The 23,670-nt window shown below is 41.8% G+C and overlaps 1 protein-coding gene across 1 annotated transcript in view; it reads right to left on the minus strand.

The window, feature by feature from the left end:
- Positions 1-23,670, minus strand: part of ARIH1 (ariadne RBR E3 ubiquitin protein ligase 1) — a 110,427-nt gene that overhangs the window by 55,778 nt on the left and 30,979 nt on the right. The window contains exon 2 of the mRNA XM_089671403.1: positions 5,434-5,501. Within this exon, the coding sequence (XP_089527529.1) occupies positions 5,434-5,501 (68 nt within the window). The remainder of the gene's footprint in view (positions 1-5,433; positions 5,502-23,670) is intronic.

Consider the following 23,670-nt stretch of genomic DNA (forward strand, 5'->3'; position numbering starts at 1 on the left):
ACAGGAAAGCTAAATCTTCAAGCATTTTTCAGTTTATACAGTAAGTTTTTGAGTTTGCAAAGAAAAATGCAGACACTGCTATTATGCTGAACAGCCTAATATCCCCTTTTCTTCACTTTCTATAAAGTAATAACACATTTGAAACATTTTTCTTCATGCTTTGATTTGGAATACTGTGCAAGGTTCCCAATGCATCCGCATGTATAAAAATACAAGCTATTATAAGTATTTTGAGCTTTACTCATGTTTTTAAACACATTGCTATTATTTTGAACACAACTGTACATAATCAGCCAGGAAACTGTGCTACCCTCTGAGGGACTTGCAATGGACACAGAAAAAGTAAAGATATGAGCTCCAGTAATGAACTTTTGTTGCCAGACATTTCCATGTTTGGCTCCAAGCTGTTTCACCCTTAGGGCTTGTTCAAACCATCTGCAGAGACCTGTGTTTTTCTGCTCTAAGAAAAAGGTCTCTGCAAAACATATAAAAAACAATTGTTGTCACATGCAGGTGAGATGGTGGGGAGAGGTGCAGAGCTGTGCGGGATTATGCAACATATCTGCAGTCTGCCATTTTCAGCACAGCTCTGCATATGAACTGAGGGAAACAAATCACCACTCTGCACCCCATGTGCCAGGCAGCGGAGAGAAGAGCAGAGCGGTGCTGTGTGTCCCAGTGTCCAGACTGCAGCAGGAAGAATCAGATGGTGAACAGAAGGGGGTGATGTGGCGGGGAAGAAGGGGAGGCAATTACAAAAACTGATCTCCTGTGTGTCGCTCTCTGCAGCTGCTGAAAGCGAACTTCTCCTTTCCTTCCCACTGGCTTTCAGCAGCTGCAAGGAGAGAGACACAGGAGAAAAGGTTGTGGTAATTGCCCCCCCCCCTTCCTGCTGCATCATCCCCTCCTGTCCACCATCCCATTCTTCCTGCTGACCCCCCCCCCCCCATGTGCAGTGCATTTGTGAGCAAAAATGGGGTTAAAACAGGCAGTAAGGAGGCTCGCATTGCTTCCTCACTACCGGTCAATTGCCTCTTGAGCACAATACGAACGCAGATTGGGCTTCAGAGGCAAGAGAAATTTGGATGGGAGGAGTCTGCCCTGTCAGGTAGGCTGTACAGGCCCCCTGGTTTTTAACAGCAGCCTTGCCCGACTGCTCAATCTACCGAGTCCCAGCTGCTATTCTGTTGTCACTTGGTAAGGGTGGATGATAGAATAACTCTGATGGAAATTGGGGAGGCTGTGATGAGGGGAGACTAATTACAGGATTTTAAAAAGGAAGGACGACACAGGTGATGGTGCTCTAATGAATGAGAATACTGATGAGAAGAACATTGAGGAGGGGACTCTGATGAGGGAACAGTAATGAAGGGGACTCTGATGGGGAAACTCTACACATATGTAGGTCACATATATGCAAATGATGTTTGCACCACACGTGAGGTAAAGCCGTAAACGCTATAGTAAGAGCAATAATTGTAGCATCAGACCACCTGTGTAACTCTAAGCTGGTAGGTGTTAACGTTAGGATTACCGGTACTTGTTCTCCTGCAAATGCTCCAATACCTGAAACAAACACTTTTGTGGTGTGACTTGAGCCCATACAAAATGAAACGGGCTCAAATTGCACTGCAAAGAATAGCATGCAATTTGAACAGAAATGCAGTGCAATTTCTCTCCATATCACATGTGGTTTCCTACACTGCTCCTATGTGAACCCAGGCTGCAAAAAATGAAGAGTCTTTGTGACTGAGGGTGTAGTTGCCATCATCTCTTCTTTTGTATAACACAATTTTTTACCTCTAAAATGGGACTTTCAAGGCAACTAAATTAATAAATTAAAAATATAAAAAAATTTTGAATTTATTAATTTAGTTGCCTTGAAAGTCCCATTTTAGAGGTAAAAAATGTATCGTGTGAACCCAGGCTTGTCATAGTGACTTCAGCCTGGGTTCACAAAGGAGCAGGGTGGGAAACTTCATGCGATTCAGACATGAAACGTACTGCATCCCTGTTCAAAACACATGCTATTTTTTGCAGTGCGATTTCAGCCCATTCATATTGTATGGGCTCAAATAGCACAGCAAAGGAATCTGTAATTAGTATTGGCGAGTACTTGAATACAAGTATCGGTACACGTACTAGGTATCAGCGCATCCCAAAATTAACTTGAAAACTACTGTCAATATTTGCAAAGATGCACATCTGCAGTTTTACAAAGTCTTGGTTAATTAAATTAGTGTACACTGAAAACACACTTCTAAACACTGCATGTAATTTCATGATTTAAGCTAGCCATAGTCAGCAGGAATTTCAACAGATTCCTGCTGATTAGGCCAAAATTCAAACCGTGGCTGGACCTGTCAGTACCATCCAGCTTGACAAATCTCAACTGAAAAATAGATGAAGCCAGGTGGAAAATTGTCAGCCGAGCAGTGACTGCGTCCAATAAGATGCAGTCACTGTTCAACTAATTCAGAATTGGTGCTGTCTCAGTATATGAGATGGCATTGCAGATTCCTCCATCCAAGCCGGTTATGTTCGATGAGGCAACCAAGTGATCCCACAAAAAGCCACCAAAAGGATATTGCACCTCATAGACTAACAACAGCAGTATTTATTATGGATGTAAAAATAGTACTACAAACACATCAATGAATGTCCCACACCCCATCCACCCCTCCCCCTGAGCCTTGCACTCCCAAAGTCAAACACCCCCTGGACAGACCCCCACTCCACTCCGGGGCACCTGGAGCCACAGCCACCCACAGCTCCCTAAATCCCCCTGGTCCCCCTATCCTAAGGAAGATGGACAAGGTCCCCAAAAAAAGAGTCTTCTGGAGCAGTGCCGACACTAATGAATCTGAAAAGAGTTTAGAGATGATTATGATGACCAGCTGTCATACACAATGTGGAAAGGTGCGATAGAGAGTCCTAATGCTGGATGCAGCCCGATATCACCCCAGTTGGGAAAATGGGAGCGGAGGGACAGCGGCAGGATCCCACAAAGATTCAGCAGTGTCTTAGTTATATGGGTGTGTGCTACGTGGCTCCAGTCCTAGCATGCATAGCTGCTCTCTCCAGATAACAGAGACCCATAGGCCATCCAGGCTGATCAACTGATCACCTGACAGGCTCCTATGAGTCCATCCAACCATATTATTATTATACAGTATTTATAAAGCGCCAACAGTTCACTCAGTGCTGTACATTACAATGGGGACAGAACATGCAACAGTACAGTAACAATACAATGCGATACATGAGGGGTTCGAGGGCCCTGCTCTTTCGAGCTTACAATCTAGGAGGGAGGGGATAGTGGTACAGGAGGAGATAGCTGTGGGGGATGGAGTGGTAGGAAGAGTGCAGGAGGTCGGCAAATTAGCAGGGGGTGGGGTAGGCTTCCCTGAAGAGGTGGGTTTTCAGGGTACGCCTAAAGGAGAGGAGAGTAGGTGATAGTCTGATGGGTTGGGGCAGAGAGTTCCAGAGGATGGGTGACACCCTGGAGAAATCCTGGAGGCGGGCATGGGAGGAGACCAGGGTACTAGAGAGAAGGAGGTCTTGTGAGGAGCGGAGAGTGCGCGTTGGGTGGTACTTGGATATTAGGTTGGTGATGTAATTTGTACCATATATGTATGTAGTATCAAAGGTAGCTGATTGACCCGTGGATCAGCCTGTGCTTCACAGGTGGATATCTCAGAAGCCGGCACTGTAATTTAACATACATAAAACCAGTCATCATAATTCGTCCGGTATGCTCAATATTGTCCTTTCCTGTATAGTCAGAAACTACGGTATCCATGGGCCAGGGTGTGTGGTAGTGTCAATGAATCTCACATGAACGGCACATTGTACCCAAAAGACACATGAAAGCTGGCGTGCACTCCAGTATCTCCAAGGGGGCGAAGGGCTTGAGTGGAGGTGGGGGGGGTTGGGGACATGCATTGATAGGTTTGTAGTACTACTTGAAAGTGCATAATAAATACTGCTGTTAGCCTATGAGGTGCAATATCCTTTTGGTGGTTTTTTGTTTGTCGCACATGGTTTTTGGATGCATCTGCCCTACTTAGGGTAGGCACTGGCAGGTATACCATTCCCAGGACATGGCAATTGTTGCAGGGTCCATATAACCATGTGATCTCACTCTTTCAGCCCGTGGAGCAAAAAGAGAAATCTACACATGCATGAATAACATAAGTGAATAAAAGAAATATACCCCCAGGGATGTTGAATTCCTATTGCCCGACGCCCGGGATATGTAGTTCACGTAGTATTTTTTTTACCTTCAGCCCTGCTGTGGGCAAGCAGCAGGGCTCACCTGTCAGGTGGAAGCCATTATGATGTCACTTCCGGGTCCCTGTTGAGAGATTCCTGGCAATTGAGGCCGGGAAAGAATGTAATGCAGTGCGATGTGAACTGCATTACATTCAGTGGAGCACAGGGGAGACATCCAGGATCTTGTAGACCTTGGATGTCTCAAAAAAAGCATCACATAGGAGACATTGTAAAAAAAAAAAAAAGAAAGTTACACCCAAGCACATAACATCTACCCCCCCCCCACATATATATTTTTTGTGCCCTAAAATGAACTAGCTTGTATATTTTACTGGAATTTTGCAGTAATATCATGTGACAAAAAATTGGAACTACCACTATTTTATTCTCTAGGGTCTCTGATTTCAGAAAATATTTAATGTTTGGGGGTTTTTGTATAATCTTCAGACCTAAAATTATTTTTTTTAATCTTGTGCAAAATAAGAAAAAAAAAAAAAAACGGCTCAGGCAGCGAAAGGGATAAAGGATAAGCCCGACACTCCCCTTTCCTAACAAGCACCCAATCAGTGCTCATTACATTGCACGGTGTCTCTCTGCTCCCTGCTAGTCCCCGAGTGCAGTGCTGGAGACTGGCAGGGAGGGGAGGAGGAGATAAACAGCGCAATGTTAAAAATATTAAACATTTAAGTCACCTTAAAACCCCTTTTGTTTTTAAAACATTCCTAAATTTTCACAAGGGACCAGTAGATTGGGACAATGATGTAGTCCCTTGGACAAGTAGTTTTTTTTCAAAAATTTCAACACCCCTGTATCCCTCCTGTAACAAACATCTAAAAAATACCCGTGTGTTGCCTGTATAAAAGCCATACATTCATAAGCATCGGTGTCCCAGCTATCTATCCTGTTATCTTACACTCAAGTCAGACCGTGCAAGTCTCTGTCTAAGGCACTAGACAGGAGATTCATGAGAGACTGTTAGCATTCTTTCAGCTGCATCCATTTTAAATAGACTATTCAGGTCTCGTTTAATCCTCGTATAATAATCAAAACAAATTGGTAAAGAAAAAAAAAAATCTACTGCAGCTCAATATACTTCCAGCATAGGCTGAAAGAAAGCAGTTACCTCATGTTAGTAGAGCCAGACAGGTGAGTCCTTACCTCTCCATTAACTTCTCCTTGTCCCAGTTGAAATGACTCAGAAGTATTCTAGTGATAGTAGCGGGGTTCTGTAAACATAGTAAGCAGATTCCTGTAATATGTACATCACATACATGGTATTATTTTTCAACCATTGTTGCAATAAACAAGCATTTGACTCAAGTTCCTAAGTACTATATTTGTAAATTAAAGTTAAATGAAAATGTTAAAACAATTATCTATGATGTAAAATAGAAGTAGATACTGTAAAATATATTAAACCTATGTTTATGAAAAACACTTTACCGATTTTATAGAATATTACATGAGTACTAGTGAGGAATGTTTGAAAGCATGCATTTACCGGTAGCAATTATTCTAATGAACTAGTGTCATGTATTCCTCCTGCCCTAGACATTGCGGTTGATTTACTAAAGGCAAAACGTTTTGGAAGATTTTGTGAAGCTCTGCTGATTTCCATCGTCTAATCATGTACAAGTAAAAATGCTGTTTTGTATTTTCCCTGCACCTGATTGGGCATTCTTTACAAAGTGAAGCTTCAACACATTCACTAAGCTCTGGGAAAAATGAGCACAACTGCACTTGCAAAATGCACTTTCTTGTATTGGGGATGCTCAATTTGTATCACCCGACGCCCTGGACATGTAGATCTGGGAGCCGGGCAGATGCTTTTTCTCCTCGGGCAAGCAGCAGGTTTCCTTTTTTTTTTTTTTTGGCCCCTGTGCGTGCCCCCCCTTTCCTCATGTACCCTGGGCTCCGCCTGCCCATCTGGGACCCAGGATCGATACTGCAAGTTCCAGCAGTAGGCGGAAGGAGCTGAGTGGACACGTCAAATGGGGCCGCCGGATCTCCGTGGCCCGGCGGTGTGATGTCAAAGCTTGCAGGCTCCTCCAAGACGTGTTTCGTACACTGGTATGTCTTCAGAAGGGGTGTGCCATGCAGCTAGACGTCGTGTGCTATTTATAGTGTAAAATGGCATTTTGCCTATAAACAGCCACCATCTTGCTGAAGACCAGAGCGCACCGCGCATGCGCAAAATGTCCACAGCGGAACTAACTGCACGTGTCTTGGAGGAGCCTGCAAGCTTTGACATCACGCCGGCAGGTCACGGAGATCCGGTGGCCCCATTTGATCACCAGCTGGTTAGTGCTCACAGCAGCTTGTTGCTGCAATACTCATTCCCGCCTATTGTTTTTTGACACAACATCTTGCAACATATTTGGCGTACAGCATTTACATGTATGAGGATATATATTTCTGCTGCTTTATAACATCCTTCATTAAATATTTCTGACAATACTACACTATGGGTGTTTCCATCTCTTGCTCTGTATTGAGCATTTAATCCCCCAGAGCTCCCCCTGGTGACTATTCCACTGTACTGAAAAGGCTGCACCCCTGTCCTTAAAGTGGACCTCCGGTTTGAGAGTATATATCCAGATGATGTTCATCTATCCTGGGCTGACTGTTCGTATCCTGAAAGGGACCCCTTGGCAGACCTCCGTTTTGTTGATACATTGTGCATTTCCTTTGCGTGTCCGGTGAGTGCGCATTTTATACATACCCTGCCCCTCACCGAGTCTTACAAAAGCTACGACTGTGGGAATAGTATATCACCTTTGAGCTCCTGTATTGTGGACTATTAACCCATTTATGAACATTGCTACCATACATTTGTCCGGATTATATTTAGCACTGCACTTATCCTATATACGTTTCAGAAAATAATGATTTTGGGTAATTATGTAACCTTCAGGCCTAAAATTATTTTTTATATGTGTACACAAAAAGGGCTTTGGCAGCAAAAGGGATAAAGGATAAGTTCACCTTCAGGAAAAGGTTACATGTTCCACCTGTTTTTAGGGTGGAACATGTAACGTGTTCATGCTCCTGCAGTGGCTCGGCGATCCGCTGCCTCTGTGTGACAGCAGTACGGGGAGAAGATCCCCATACCAGCTGTCATTTTTCTAAGAGCGTAGCTGTGTGTGGCTCTGCCTACATGGCCGCATCATCCATTCACAGAGTTCTGTGAATGAATCAACTATGAGTACCAACATCCTTTGTGGATATCAGCTTGTACATCTCAATGAACTACCACAGCACTGTTAGTTCATGGATTCTGTCAGTGTGAAATTGCTTGCCTGTATGATGTACAGGCAGACAGATTACATTGACAGTCTGTAGGAGTCCTGCATGGCACCAGTGATCTTCTGATCGCTGATACAATGCTTTAAAGGCTCCTAAAAAAGTTATATAAAAAATAAATAAATGTGCATTTTTTACCTGCAAAAAATGGCCATTTATTTATTTTTTAAAAGGTAAACTTATCCTTTAACACATCGGACACCACAGGCCAATTTGGCACCCAAGTGTATTCATGCAAGCACATAAATATTTCCGTGTGCGAGGGTAACCCAAGGGAATAACATGTTTTTCTCTCATTGCGGCCAGCACCTTATTTACTAACTCAGCAGATACGCTTAGATCTGAGCATTAAGAGAGCCCAACACTCCCCTATACTGATGAGCACCCAATCGGTGTTCATCACCCTGCATGTCCCCCGATGCAGTGCTGAAGACAGGCAGGGAGGTGAGTAGGAGATAAACAGCGCAGTGTTAAAAGCATTAAACGTTTAAGTTGCCATAAAGCCCCTTTCAGTTTTAAAAGCCCCAGATATTCATAAAAGCACCTCAGACTTAAATACGGCTTTGGTTAGAATTGTTTTTTTCCTATCAGGACAAGTAGATTGGGACACCGATTTAGTCCTTGGACAAGTAGTTTGTTTTTTTTTTAAATTCCATACCCCTGGTGTATAATATAGAAACATTTACACACTAAAACCATTTTTTTTTTAATTTTGAAAACAGAGGAAAAAAAAAAATTAAATTTACTTGGCAAGTGATATACTGAAAAGCAAAATCCTAAGGGCAAAGTCAGCACAGAAACCTATGGCAGTCACTCCAAGTGTCATGTTTAAAGAGCAGTCCATTTCCAACTAAACGTTTCACTTGTGTGAAATAAAGAACTAATCTCTTGGTATATAGGGAAAACAGTGTATAAGTTTATATAAGAGCAGCATTTTGGTCTTTCTTATAAAATGCTTTACTTGGAGTACATTTCAGGACACAGGAATGGTATTCTGGAATTAATGGTATGCGTAGCTGCCTTCAGGAGATTAGACAATAACAAAGCTGTAAAGACAGTTGTGTATAACCCCTCCCACCCCCAGCAAGCCTTGGTTTAAATATATATCTAATATTAACAAAAAAAAAAAAAAAACACAGGGACTTGGTTGTTTGAAGAAGGTCTGCTTTCTATCATTATTCTGGAGCTTAGGGCAATTTGGTAGTCTCGCTGGACCACTTTCAACACTGCAAAGTCTTTTGACAAGCCTCCAGCCAAATAGTTACACAGCACTGGCTTGGACCTTTGCGGAAACATTGACAAGTTTGACATCTGAAACAAATCTATATTCTAGTGTTTTAGGTCCTGCATATGACGTTCTGGACCCGAGCATCTGAAATTTTCTGGGACCAGATGGCTGTGAAGGTCCCCAAGTGGGGTCATCCCTCAAATGGAGGAAGATTCTTTTTCGGGACTTAACAGGTTTGGGGACGCAGGTCATACGGTGGAGTTGAGTGCTTGGACTTGGACCCCAAGAAATCCAAAAAGAATCTGCTGGAACGTTTACCTTAATTTCCAGGAGCAAAAAGATATTCTTCCCCATGGCTTCCTTGATAGAAGTGATCAAGGATTCATCAAAAAGTTGTTCCCCTTCAAAGGGCATCTGCACAAGATGCTTTTTGCACAAAAGCTCTGTAGACATACATTTGAGTCAATGGCTGCTCCTCACATGTACCAAAAGGAGGCACAACCTCAATACCTGAAAGTTTATCTGCTAGTCCATCAGAACAGGCAAGAGCTCCAGTTGATGGAAAACAGAGGGATCCATTGGTATGGATGCAGGGTACCAAGCCATGGTCTTCAGACAGCTAGAATCTACCAGACGAACAAGGTTGCAATGGCAGGTGGCGTAACAGAGCCTGCAAGGGTGAACAAGGTCTTGGAAAGGGCTTCTAAATGTTTATCCACAAGGTACTTGAATATTGGAACTCTTTCAACAGGGACTCTTAAGTTTTAAGACAGGAAATGGCTGGGTCTAGAACTAGGACAGCCCATGTCTTCAGGAACCCCTCTTCAATAGAATATTGCTGAGCAAAACGCTTGGGAGAGGCAAAAATCTTTTCAGGATGAGGCCAGTGACTGTACAATACAAGCTGTATAGGCAATCACACAGGGAAGCTTTTAGGATGAGGTATTTTTAGGGAACCAAGACTGGTGATCTTTTTCAAAGCCGACGAAGGCTATGCTAAATCAAGGCATGAGTGCCAATAAGATCAGAAATAGTAAACTAAAGTTTGGGAGATGTAGAGCAGGTAAAATAGGTATTGAACACGTCACCATTTTTCTCTGTAAATATATTTCTAAAGGTGCTATGGACATGGAATTTTTACCACATGTCAGTAACAACCCTTGCAATCCATACATACAAAGAAATCAAAACAAATTCAGAAATGAAGTTGTGTGTAATAAAATGAAATGACACAGGGAAAAAGTATTGAACATACAAACTGAAATTTACTTAATACTTCATACAAAATCCTTTGTTGGCAATAACAGCTTGAAGACGCCTTCTGTTTGGAGAAACTGACAGTCACCACTCTGCTCAGAGCGGCTATGAAACTCAGTGAACAGCAGTCATGTGATTGCGGATTTCTCACACTTACAGCCAGTGGGGGACAGATGCAGCATCAGACCACTGACCCACCTAGGTCAGTATTTTTCTAAAACAAAACAAAGAACAAAAAAACAAATCCCATACTTCTTTTTTAAGAGAGCAGAGGACACTACTATGGGAGGGAAGGATTGGGGGGGGGGGAAGAACGACACTAATGGTAGAGCAGTGTCCTCTACCGCCCCTTCACATCACCCACCACAGTAGTGTCCTCTGCTCCACCTTTCCCCCATAGCAGTGAAATTTGTTTTATTATATTTTTCTATCTTTTCCTTACAATTTAGTTACGCCTTCCACTTCATTTGTTTAAACAATGGCGCCGAACCCTGGTGATCTTTGATTTATTTCATGATGTTTAGGTAGATCTCCACCTCTCAAAGGTTGCCTACCCCATAAGAGAAGTAAGCCTGCTGACCACAGTCAATATTACATATGCTAGCAGTAGTTTACACTTTGCTCGGAATCTTATCTTGCCACTAATGAAAATAAAACCGTCACTCACAAATACAGGGCATTAAAATGGATCGTTATGAAAGGCACAAATACGAAAACATGTTTTTGTTTATGTACATGTACACAAATTTAACTTTCAACTTTTCTGTAACACAGGCAACACCTTGCTATAACTGACTGCATTAAATCATACAATTGAATGCTTTGCAGGCAAGTTATATTGTGTTAGCTTCATATTGCCTCATTCTAGTCACTTATAACCTTTCACACAGTCAGAAAAACAAGTTACAAAGCAAATGACCAAACAGCTATGGAGCATAGATAAATACGTATACACAGGGCTGGAGGAATGTGAACCACCCTATACACTATGTGAAGCTGTCAACGATGTCCACTTGACTATGATTAATCAATGTATATCTACTGTGACTACAGCCCAGTATTTCTATTCAGACTTTTTAAACTATGATGAGAATTTAGTGTTACACCTCTAGGTGCAACATACAGTTTTAACAAAGAATAAAAGCAATTGTTATAAATGTTAATATGACCATCAGCAGCAGCAATTGTCTGTATTCCAGCCCTCAGATACTGGCTTATGTTTAACCCTTTATTAGGGACACACAGTTGTAAGTAAAGTGAAAGTGCGATTAACTACAACTCATGAGTTAAAGGGAAATTAAACCCTCAGTTTAACACTTTCAGCAGCTGATATAATCACGGAGTATGCTGCGGCTATCTTTTAGGCTAGGTTCACATCTCCGCGTTCCTGCGGGCTGCGTTTTGTAGGGGCACGAGAGCCCATGCATTTGAATGTGCTCCCGTGCCCCGGGACACAGGGAAGAAGTCCCTGCACTTCTTTGGAAAAACACAGCCCACAAGGGAACCTCAGTTCCCAGTACAGTTGCGATTTCCAGTGTGGCCGGCGTGCCATTAGAATTAATAGCACCCGCCCACGGGTCCGCAGTCCTCTGTGCGGGAGGTGCGGCTGCACGGATTTTTATGCGGATCCGCACCAGCACCACCCGCACAAATGTGAACCAGGGGTAAAGCCTTTTCAAGGTTCCTGTTCAAGCTGAAGCCATGACTCCTACCCCAGGTTTCTTATTTCAGGGTAGCTCTCTGCTACAGGCAGCAGAGAAAGCGCCATTGGCTTCTGCTGCTGGTAATCAAATCCTGTGATGCACACATCAACTAATGCACACACCCCAGTTCACGATCGAGTCTGAATATGTGCCCCCATAGCAAACGGCTTGTTATGGGGGCACACAAAGAGGAACCAAGATCACCAGCAGTGGACCCAATTAGAGGAGGTTCGGGGCTACTCTGTGCAATACCATTGTAGGCTTTTTATATCCAGTGTTCATCTCAGCAATGAAAAGAAAGCCTTTCCTAATAAAATATGTCCTGGTAGAAGAGAAGGGCCAAAACAACCATAGACAGGAAGGAAGTTTTGGGATGCAATATCACCTTGTCCTAGCGTAATAGCATAAGACCAGACAGAGTTCTTTACAGGACATAGCTGTCAGCTAACTGGCATAGCAGCAGCGACAGCAAAAAGGGAATTTCACTTTTGAGTAACAAGATAGGGGAGTATCCTTAAGGGATACAAAAAAAAAAAAAAAAAACACACCACTTTTCACATATATGTGAACCTAGGGTTAGACTGGAACAAATCTTAGCAAATATAAACAAATATCATATATGATCCCTCCAAGGGAATTGAGTAGCATATTTGAGATCTTCAAAATCCACTTGTTCCTGCTACGCAAAAGTGCGAATGCAGCCTAAATCATAAGCAAGAAAAACAATAGTCTTTCAGCTTTGTTATGTGAATGTGCCTAGGTGTGCCCCGTTGTTGTTTATGTTTATTGCTCCTTTATGTCTAGGAGAATAATAAAAGGAAATATACTGACCTGAGCCTCTACTCGCCCAAGAAGCTTCTGCACCCCCAAATTTTAGTGGTCCAGGGTCCTAACATTACCAAGACCACAGCAGGGACCATACCCTGCTCTGAAAGTGAAGATACATAGGGACAGTCCACCACTGAGTCGCTGGGGAGCAGAGGACAAGGTAAGTATAACCAATTCTCCTATCCCCGGACAATACAAACTATTAACCCTTGCTGTGTAGGCACAGCCCCACAGCTAGGGATAATTTTTTGGTCTCAGAGTTGGGCTTTAGGAGCCTAAAAGTTCAAAGTAAAGAGAACACTAGAAAAGAGGGCAGGGGGCGAGCGGCACCTCTGAAGGAGCCATCTCAAGCTTGTCCATGTAACAGTGCCTATCAATCAAAATCCATCTGATCCGTCCTAAAAGCACTGATGGCACAAAAGTAGGGATTTCAAATCCCCAGGACCACTGGAGCAACTGCAGGACCCTGCAATGAACATGATGATACCAAGAGAAAAGTTCACTGCTGGAGCGCAGAGGGATGCCGCATGCCAGAAGAGGAGAGGATCCGGCAAGTAAATTACTTTTATTCTCCCATGGACTAAACAAGCAATTAACTCTGGCAGTGCAGGCACAGTCCCACTGCAAGAGACCATTTTTAGGTTTCCCGGAGTTAAGATTTAGTCCATTAAAGTGTTACTAAACCCATGACCCTGCATTCACTATATCTGGTCTCCCACAGCACACAGAGCATGGAAATTTAGTTATTGTAGTAAATGTTAACTGCTTAATACCTTTTCTCATCATCAGTATAGAGCAGTTTTGTGACTTCTCTCAGTGTCCAGCTGTGTTAAAGCTTGTAGGAGGAGTTTTTATTCTGCTCTCACTGTCCTGTGAGGCTGCATAACCCGTGACCCTCTGTCTTGGACAGTGCTGATTGGCCCTGTGCTGATCACATGAACCCTCCCAAAGAAAGAAAAAAAACTCCAGCCAAACACACTGAGTATGTGCAGAATGACTCCTAGAGCTGTGTACTATCAGCAGAAAGATTGGGGACAGTAGAAGGGGAAGACCAGAGAAGACAGGATCAATCAGCCTTTTTACACAATGTGGAAGAAAACCCCTCAGGTTCCACAGTGAGTATAACAAGCATGCTTTACTTCATATGCAGACTGATTTTACTGTTGTAGATTTAGTAACACTAACTCTTACACTGAAATATTAACACAAAACACTGGAACAAAATTTCAGAGAGACTAAACTCTTTGAAGTAAACATGGCAGCCAGGCAAGTAGCATTTTTAGAAGATCACCATGTAACATCAAATGCCCTGACAGCTTTTCTGCCCACTCTGGTCTATCGAAAGCTCAGATGTGATCAAATGCCGCCATGGACACATACATACACACTGAATAGATTTAGCTTGCAGTACAATGCAAGTCATTTTAATGAACCCCAGGTAGTATGAGAGTAGAATACAGCATGACACATTTCCTTAGTTTCTACATTTGGTAGTGGAAAGGTTAACTAGGACATTTAGTGACATTAAGTCTGGTTCTCTGCTTCTCTGGTTTCAAGGACACAGTGTACACAACTCAGACACCTGACACAGCAATAGGAATACGATTAGTATCCACCTATCAGGTAAAAAAAAAAAAAACTGTCCGGAGCTTCCCCTTTACGTGACACTGGAACTCATTGGTTTTGCAATATGCACCTATAAATGGTTCTCAAGATATAAAAATAGTTAGAATCATTTTTACATTCACTTCCTTAGGCCTCATGCACACAGGATGTTTTTTCTAACTCTTCTAGAAGCCTTTCCTTCTGACAGCAGTATTTTGGCAGAAAAACACCTGATGCTTGTAACTGTATAAAATGTGTTTAGGCAAGTTTAGCTAGATCTAGGAGCATCAAGAGTTTGGGCAATAATTCATTTCATTGGCCAGAAAATTTATTCTGCCCATTGAAATGAATTAATGCTCAAGCGCTAACACACATTTACATGCATTTAGAAGCAATCTTTTTTTCTGCCAAAACTCTGCTGCTCCTGAACACAATGGCAGTGGGTTTTTTCCTGCCTCTAAACATCTCTTAAGGTTTATGTGTGCATGGACACAAAAGATAACACGCAGAGCAGTTTAAAAGGCAGGAAAAAACAAACAAACAAAAAAACAAGCAGACACCCCTAGAAGCAACTGTAAAAACATTCAGTGTGCATGAGGTCCTGATACATTGCTAACAGTCAGCTGCATGAGCTTAAATTGTAAGTTCACCTTTCAGGAAAAATGAAAAAGTGAACACCCTACAGAATATATCCAAACATACCAAGCCTTAGCTGTAGTAGCTGCATTTGTTTTTTTTCTCCCCTTTATACTTGCTGATTGTGCCAAAAACACTTCCTGTCCTAGGGTGCCAACACACTCATATGGTGTATGGAGGAGTGCCATTATCATCCAAGGCTATGCACCCCTCATTGGGACTACAGAAAACCTCCCATTCTACTCATCTGAATAAAACAGTGGAAGTTGTTCTCTGGTAACATATAGCCCTGGCCAAAAAGTTTTGAGAATGACAGAAATATAAATTTTCACAAATTCTGCTGCTTCAGTGTTTTTAAAACCTTTGTTTACAAACGGTTTTATTTAGCAAAAATAGACTGTAAAACAGTACAGTTTCAAGTGATACTTACAGCAAAAACAAGGCACTTTTGAAAAGTACAATACAGAAAAGTATATTAATATAAGAAAGAAAGGAAATAGAAAAGAGTAGATTGCAAGTACAAGAAAAATGTAGACGGTAAAATAGGTTGAATGATACATCTGTCAACAGTATATGCCAGTCAACCTTCACATGGAATGTTGCTAATCATGCAATAAATGTCTATAATCCCTTCAGGATTCCCATTTATTATCAAATAAGTGCATCTTATCCAATAAGGCATAATGAATACGTTCCATGAGCATCACAGCATCAACTCTGTGTAAAACGGAGGCTAAGGGTACAGTATCAGATTTCCAATGTAAGGCAATAGCCCATAAAGTGGCAATACAATAGTATGTATCAATCTCATAATGGCATCAGAGACCCCCAGGATATGAGCCCCCAATAAACAGGTCTGTATAGACAAAAGCACCGGGAAACCCGCCAACGAGGTAGCCACCTCAGATATCTTGCTTCAAATCAAAGATATGGTCGGGCAATCCCAGAACGTATGAACCAAAGTACCTGTGAGGCCACAGCCCCGGAAACATAAAGGGGACGTTTGAGGGAACAATACATGTAGTCTTGATGGGGTATAATACCATCTGGTTAAAACCTTAAGGGCCGTCTCACGAACAGAAAGATCTAGACTACTTACATATGTTATCCACCATGGAATCCCAATCCTCATCTGAAAAAGTGATACCACTATCCTCTTCCCATTTCCGTCTATATAAAGGGGTGTAGGAGAAAAACAGATCAAAAATTGGTGTTAAAGATCAGAAATAAGACCCCTACCCCTAGGAGAGTCACAGCTGATATGTTAAAAAAATGAATTTGGAGAGGGTATAAGGCCAAAATGTGAATTAAAAAAAATGTCTAATCTGTCGGTAACGATGGTATTCACAAAGAGGAACTTCAAAAAGCACGTGCAGCATATCAAAAGTAATACAGTGGGGCAAAAAAGTATTTAGTCAGCCACCAATTGTGCAAGTTCTCCCACTTAAAAAGATGAGAGAGGCCTGTAATTGGCATCATAGGTAGACCTCAACTATGAGAGACAAAATGAGAAAAAAAATCCAGACAATCACATTGGCCGATCTAGAAAGAATTTATTTGCAAATTATGGTGGAAAATAAGTATTTGGTCACCTACAAACAAGCAAGATTTCTGTCTCTCACAGACCTGTACCTTCTTCTTTAAGAGGCTCTTCTGTCCTGCACTCATTACCTGTATCAATGGCACCTGTTTGAACTTGTTATCAGTATAAAAGACACCTGTCCACAACCTCAAACAGTCACACTCCAAACTCCACTATGGTGAAGACCAAAGAGCTGTCGAAGGACACAAGAAACAAAACTGTAGACCTGCAGCAGGCTGGGAAGACTGAATCTGCAATAGGCAAGCAGCTTGGTGTGAACAAATCAACTGTGGGAGCAATAATTAGAAAATGGAAGACATACAAGACCACTGAATCTCCCTCGATCTGGGGCTCCACGCAAGATCTCACCCCGTGGGGTCAAAATGATCACAAGAACGGTGAGCAAAAATCCCAAGACCATACGGGGGGACCTAGTGAATGACCTGCAGAGAGCTGGGACCAACGTAACAAGGGCTACCATCAGTAACACACTACGCCACCAGGGACTCAGATCCTGCAGTGCCAGACGTGTCCCCCTGCTTAAGCCAGTACATGTCCGGGTCTGTCTGAAGTTTGCTAGAGAGCATTTGGATGATTCAGAAGAGAATTGGGAGAATGTGATATGGTCAGATGAAACCAAAATAGAACTGTTTGGTAGAAACACAACTCGTCGTGTTTGGAGGAGAGAGAATGCTGAGTTGCATCCAAAGAACACCATACCTACTGTGAAGCATGGGGGTGACAACATCATGCTTTGGGGCTGTTTCTCCGCAAAGGGACCAGGACGACTGATCCATGTACAGGACAGAATGAATGGGGCCATGTATCGTGAGATTTTGAGTGCAAACCTCCTTCGATCAGCAAGGGCAGTAAAGATGAAACGTGGCTGGGTCCTACAACATGACAATGATCCCAAACGTACCGCCCAGGCAACGAAGGAGTGGTTTCGTAAGAAGCATTTCAAGGTCCTGGAGTGGCCTAGCCAGTCTCCAGATCTCAACCCCATAGAAAACCTTTGGAGGGAGTTGAAAGTCTGTGTTGCCCAGCGACAGCCCCAAAACATCACTGCTCTAGAGGAGATCTGCATGGAGGAATGGGCCAACATACCAGCAACAGTGTGTGCCAACCTTGTGAAGACTTACAGGAAACGTTTGAACTCTGTCATTGCCAACAAAGGATATATAACAAAGTATTGAGATGAACTTTTGATATTGACCAAATACTTATTTTCCACCATAATTTGCAAATAAATTCTTTCCAAATCAGCCAATGTGATTGTCCGGATTTGTTTTCTCATTTTGTCTCTCATAGTTGAGGTCTACCTATGATGCCAATTACAAGCCTCTCTCATCTTTTTAAGTGGGAGAACTTGGCACAATTGGTGGCTGACTAAATACTTTTTTGCCCCACTGTATAAGATCCTCCTCTTTGAAAATCAGATAATCTAAAAAAAGATCGATCATACCACCAAGGAAACACTTGTTTTTAAAACTTTTTTGTCAAATGTTACTATGGTATACTGAAGTATAATTACAGTACAAGCGTAAGTGTCAAAGGCTTTTATTGACAATTACATTAAGTTTATGCAAAGTCAATATTTGCAGTGTCAATATTTGCATAATCAACGCTTGGTGGTTTTCAGAATTTGGGTTTTTTTTTGTTCACCCGCCTATTGAGGATTGATCACAAGTTCTCAATGGAATTAAGGTATGGGGAGTTTCTTGGCCATGGACACAACATTTCGATGTTTTGTTCCCCAAGCCACTTCGTTATTACTTTTGCCTTAAAGCAAGGTGCTCCATCATGCTGGAAAAGGCATTGTTTGTCACCAAACTGATCTTGAATGGTTGTAAGTAGTTGTTCTCAGTGGATGTTTTTGTACCATTCCTTATTGATCGCTCTGTCCTTAGGCAAAATTGTGGGCAAGCCCATTCCCTTCCTGAGAAGCAACCCCACACATGAATGGTCTCAGGATGCTTTACTGTTGGCATGACACAGGACTGATGGTAGCGCTCATCCTTTCTTCTCCAAAGTTATTTATGGATTCCTCAAACAATCGGCAAGGGGATTCATTGGAGAAAATGACTTTACCCCAGTCCTCAGAAGTCCAATCCCTGTACCTTTTGCAGAATATCATCAGTCTGTCCCTGATGTTTTCTCTGGAGAGAAGTGGCTTCTTTGGTGCACTTGACACCAAGCAATCCTCCACAAGTCTTCACCTCACTTTGCATGCAGATGCACTCACACCTGCCTGCTGCCATTCCTGAGTAAGCTCTGCACTGGTGTTGCCCCAATCCCGCAGCTGAATCCACTTTAGCAGACAGTCCTGGCACTTGCTGGGCTTTCTTGGGCACCCTGAAGCCTTCTTCACAACAACTGCACCTCTCTCAAAGTTTTTGATGATCCGACAAATGGTTGATTTAGGTACAATCGTAGTAGCAATATTCTTGCCTGTGATACCCTTTTTGTGCAAATAAATAATGACTGCATGTTTCATTTTAAGTAACCATGGTTAACAGAGGAAGAACAATGATTTCAAGCACCACCCTCCTTTTAAAGCTTCCAGTCTGCTATTCTAGCTCAATCAGCATGACAGAGTGATTGATCTCTAGCCTTGTCCTAGTCAACACTGACACCTGTTAATGGAGAGAATCATTGACATGTCAGCTGGTCCTTTTGTGGCAGGACTGAAATGCAGTGGAATTTTTTTTTTTTTTCTAGATTAAGTTCATTTTCATGGCAAAAGGGACTTTGCAATTAATTGCAATTCATCTGATCACTCTTCATAACATTGTGGAGTACATGCAAATTGACATCATGAAAACTGAGGCAGCAGACTTTGTGAAAATTAATATTTGTGTAATTCTCCAAACTTTTGCCCAGGGCTGTACTGTAGGTTGTGACAGAAAGCCAGGAAACCATTGGTTGTGTCCAGGATGGGAGGTATATTTGTCCAAGATTAAAGCAATACACAGATTGTTTTCCTTTTGTGCTGTGTGGTAAGCTTACTTGGCTCACTGAGGGGTTAACAAGCACAGCTGAAGCAGGTTGAGTACTCTGGGCTCTATAAAACTCACAGGCTGCTTAGGGAAGATGCACCACCCCGGAACCAGATCTCTGTGCAGGACAGACTGGGAAGCAGCCATTTGCTGGTATGGCGAGATTAAATCTGTGTGCATAAGGGTTCTGATTTATTCTATGTGAAAGTCAGGTGCCTGGGTAGCAGTAGGCTGTGCCAAGATAGGTAGTTAGGTTCCTGTGTTTGTAGACATCCAACATGGCAAAGCTTTATTTTTCTGGGGGTTTTTTTTGCCATTTTGATATCTGCACTTTGTAAACACACTGTGCAAATAAACCACACACATCCTGCTGTCTTTCTGTGCCGTTTTTCACCACGCTGCAACTCCAGGGAGTCATGAACAACCCGCTACTGAGCTAATTCCTCACAAGGTAAACTGAACAGGGTGAAAATTGATGGGGTTGGCAAGTGTCGCACAGGAATTTACAAGCTCATTGAATTTTAGACATGATCAATAGGTATTTTATACACCTATCAATCAGTATTAAAATAAAATTTAATGGTGCATTTAGGACAAAAACTGAGGAAGTTTAATTGTTGGGTTTTAAATACTAAACCAGTCAAAAACCTATTTCAGACACAGTTTATGGACAGCAAAAGCCTAATATCAGTTCACATACTCATTGTCTCAGTCAAATGAATTCTTGCAGTCTGTATTACAGTAACTGGTGGTAATTAAAGAATTTGTTAAAGACAGTAAAAAGAAAAAACCTTTAGTGTATGCAAAGGCAAGGGGTTTTTTTTTGTTTTGGATAGAAATGTAAAAGGGTTTGAACCTCATAAGTTTTGAGTGGCCCTTACAATTGGTCCTGGAAATCCTTGACTGCAGGCCAGAAAATTATGACAGAAGCAACATTTTTGAGCTGTCACAGAAGCAGGAGGTGAGTGGAAATCTTCCAATTGGGAAACCTCTTCTGGTGACATTTACCTAGAATCCACCACCTTACTTCATGCGGTGTTATGGAGACAAGAAGTAAAGGCAAATCTCCCTTATGGGAGACAGATCGTAAACTGGCAGGAGTCCTTAACCATTTCTTACTCAAGAAGTAATAGAAATTTGGCTTTCCAGACCTTTAAAATGTTTCTGAAGGTAATTTTTTAAAATTTGATTAAACATTTTATAACTGCTCGGTGCAATTGTTCTGCACACAGCAGTGCTGAACCTCATCTTCTGGGGTCCCCCACCAGAGCTCCTCCTTTTTGTGTGCCACCATAGCAAGACACGATCCCAGGCCAGGCTGTGTCCATCTACTGTCACACAGTGCGGCTCAGCTCCACTTTCTGCTCACAAGATTTGATTGACATCAAAAAGAGCACTTTAAAATATGATGTACTATAAAAAATATGCAGTAAGGTCATTTGTGATTAACCACTTGCCAACCTGCAGCAGATCTGGAGCATCACTAGTCTTCAAGTGGTTGTCAACACATGCCTAGCTGCTCGATTGCTATTACAAGCAGCAGGAAGAGACTTGTTGCCCCCCCCTCCCATGGGACTTCCAGTCCCACAAAGAGTCCTGATCAACCAGCCGTCGGCTAGTCACGGAGCCATACAAACACCAGATCGGCTTTGTTTGGCTACGTTAAATAGTATACCGAAAGCGATGACCTGACATCACTCCCGGTCTACTAGGAAACAATCAGCAACATTTTAAAAAAAAAATAAAAGCATTCAATCACACCGAGCTTGGTATGACTGAGTGCTTTTAAGGGCACAAGGGATTTGGGGTCTTCTTAACCCCAAAGCACTCCATAAAGAGTACCCTTCACAGGCCTATTGCTGTCACAAGGGATGTTTACATTCTTTGTGAAAACAAAGTTTTTTAAAGTGACAGTGGTAAAAAAAGAAAAAAGTGCCCCATCTCGGTATCACCGTAATCATCTCATAGGCTGTAGTTCTAGCACCGGACTTCCTCTGTAAATCTAAAGTGGTAACCTGGAAAGACTTTTAAAGCGTCACCTAAACTAATATGTATGTTGCACTTGTTGCATGGGTGTGTGCAATTTTAAAGCGTGGCATGTATCTATTAACCCGGCATAACATTTTATATTTTACAAAAAATTGGGTTTTGTATTTTTGTTTTTAACTGCATTAAAAATAAAAGGTGTATTTTCCAAAAAATTGCATTTGAAAAAAAATGCTGTGCAAATACCGTATGACACAAAATTGCAAAACCCACCAATTCATTCTCTAGGGCCTCTGCTTAAAAAAATATAAAATGTTTGCGGGTTCTAAGTAAATTATTCTAGTTTAAAAAAAAACAAAAAAACTGATTGCTATATGTAAACAGAAAATGCCAGAAAAAGTCCTTAAGTGGTTAAAAAGTACCCTAAAAGAAACTTCCTTTGGCCTTGACTCAATTCTTGTGTGCCTCTTAAGTTGTTGTACCCAGGCACTTGTGATCTAGTAGCCAGATATATCCCACCCAGTGCAGCCAATGAAAACCAACACAGTGCTGAGAAAAAGCTGTACCCGAGGACCTGCAGTACAAGCATCTCCCTGCTTCACTTATTCTGTGGATTTGTTTTCTCCATCTCTCCTAACATTTCCTGATCATTCTTAGCCCAATGGAAAGAATACTAGTTATGCTGGTTATGAAAAATCAAACCCTTATCCTTTCTAAAGATATGCTGATTTCTCTTTCAATGCTGAAGTCTTCTTATGGACACAATTTCAGGGATTGCACATTGCATGGACTTTTTTTCTATAATTTTGTGAATTGTTTCAGTGTTATTGTATTGTTTTACATTTGTTCATTAATATTTTTTTTTATTGTTCACATATATTTTTGAAGTCATAAGCACTGCATTTTATAGTAGTATTTGGTCCATTTGATATAACAAATGTGTGCTAGCTGCTCGTAACTTGCATACCTGAGCATGGTAGATCTGTGCATTTTTATAAAAATTAGAACTTGTACGGAGATGGGTTTTAAGGATAAACAGTAGGTGTAGCAGAAGAGAAAATGAAGAGAAAATGAAAGTATCTTGCACTATAGCTTACTGAACCTGTAATGTCATAAGGCAAGTGTTGGTGCATATTTGGTATCTGTTTAATTCGGTAATTAAGAACAGGTTTTACACCTTAAACCAGTAAAAAGGGACACATGGTATGTTCATTCCTAAAAAAATGATGAGTATCCTGACCACTCCCAGAATTTCTGACTGCACTGATACATTCCAGCTTGGAAGATGTGTTAATATTTCAGAGTCAAAATGTTGCAATGCTCAAACACTTGCTGCTGTAAATATAGGTGACCAATCTACATTAACTACAACTGACACACTGGGTAAAAAGGCAAACAAACAGTATCAACCTTAAAGGATATGGAGTTTAACTCTGAAAAAGTGTGGTTATAAAATGTTCTAATCACATTTAACAAACCTTCAGCAGGTATCCTGGAAACTGTACTTTACACAACTCTCGCTACAAGGCATGGCCTCATTCTAGTTTTATAGATGCCAGAGGTTTAAAGCTGATTAAAAGAGAGTACAGGATGAGCAAAAATCCTGACACATTAATGGGGCAGGCATGGAGAGAGGGCACAGTGATTAGCTACTGCGTCACACTTAAGAAGCTTGAGCTGTGGACCAAGCATAAAGCTGTTTGTTAAAGGGGGCAAGTAGACTGCTCATCATTACTGAAGTCAATTTTTTCAGACATTAGGAGACAAAAGAAAAACACAGGCGTACCAGTGACCCAGCAAATTGCATTTCAAACGTAAGAATATTTTTATATAAAAATGTATGCACAACTACATTTTTACCAAGAAACCGTCAGTTTCACTATAACTAGCTTCTAATTATGGGAAGTTTACAAACTGTGAGGCTAGGTTCACACGCATGCGGTGCGCTACACCGCATGTGATTCGCACAGGAACCGCACAGCATTCCAGTGTAAATCACATGCGAATTGTGTGCGGTACAATTTGAGCCATATATTATACATGACCCAGCAAATTGCATTTCAAACGTAAGAATATTTTTATATAAAAATGTATGCACAACTACATTTTTACCAAGAAACCGTCAGTTTCACTATAACTAGCTTCTAATTATGGGAAGTTTACAAACTGTGAGGCTAGGTTCACACGCATGCGGTGCGCTACACCGCATGTGATTCGCACAGGAACCGCACAGCATTCCAGTGTAAATCACATGCGAATTGTGTGCGG

The sequence above is a fragment of the Staurois parvus genome, unplaced genomic scaffold (assembly GCF_062004578.1).
Source record: "Staurois parvus isolate SC_StPar_1 unplaced genomic scaffold, SC_StPar_1.0 ptg000105l, whole genome shotgun sequence".
Taxonomy (NCBI): domain Eukaryota; kingdom Metazoa; phylum Chordata; class Amphibia; order Anura; family Ranidae; genus Staurois; species Staurois parvus.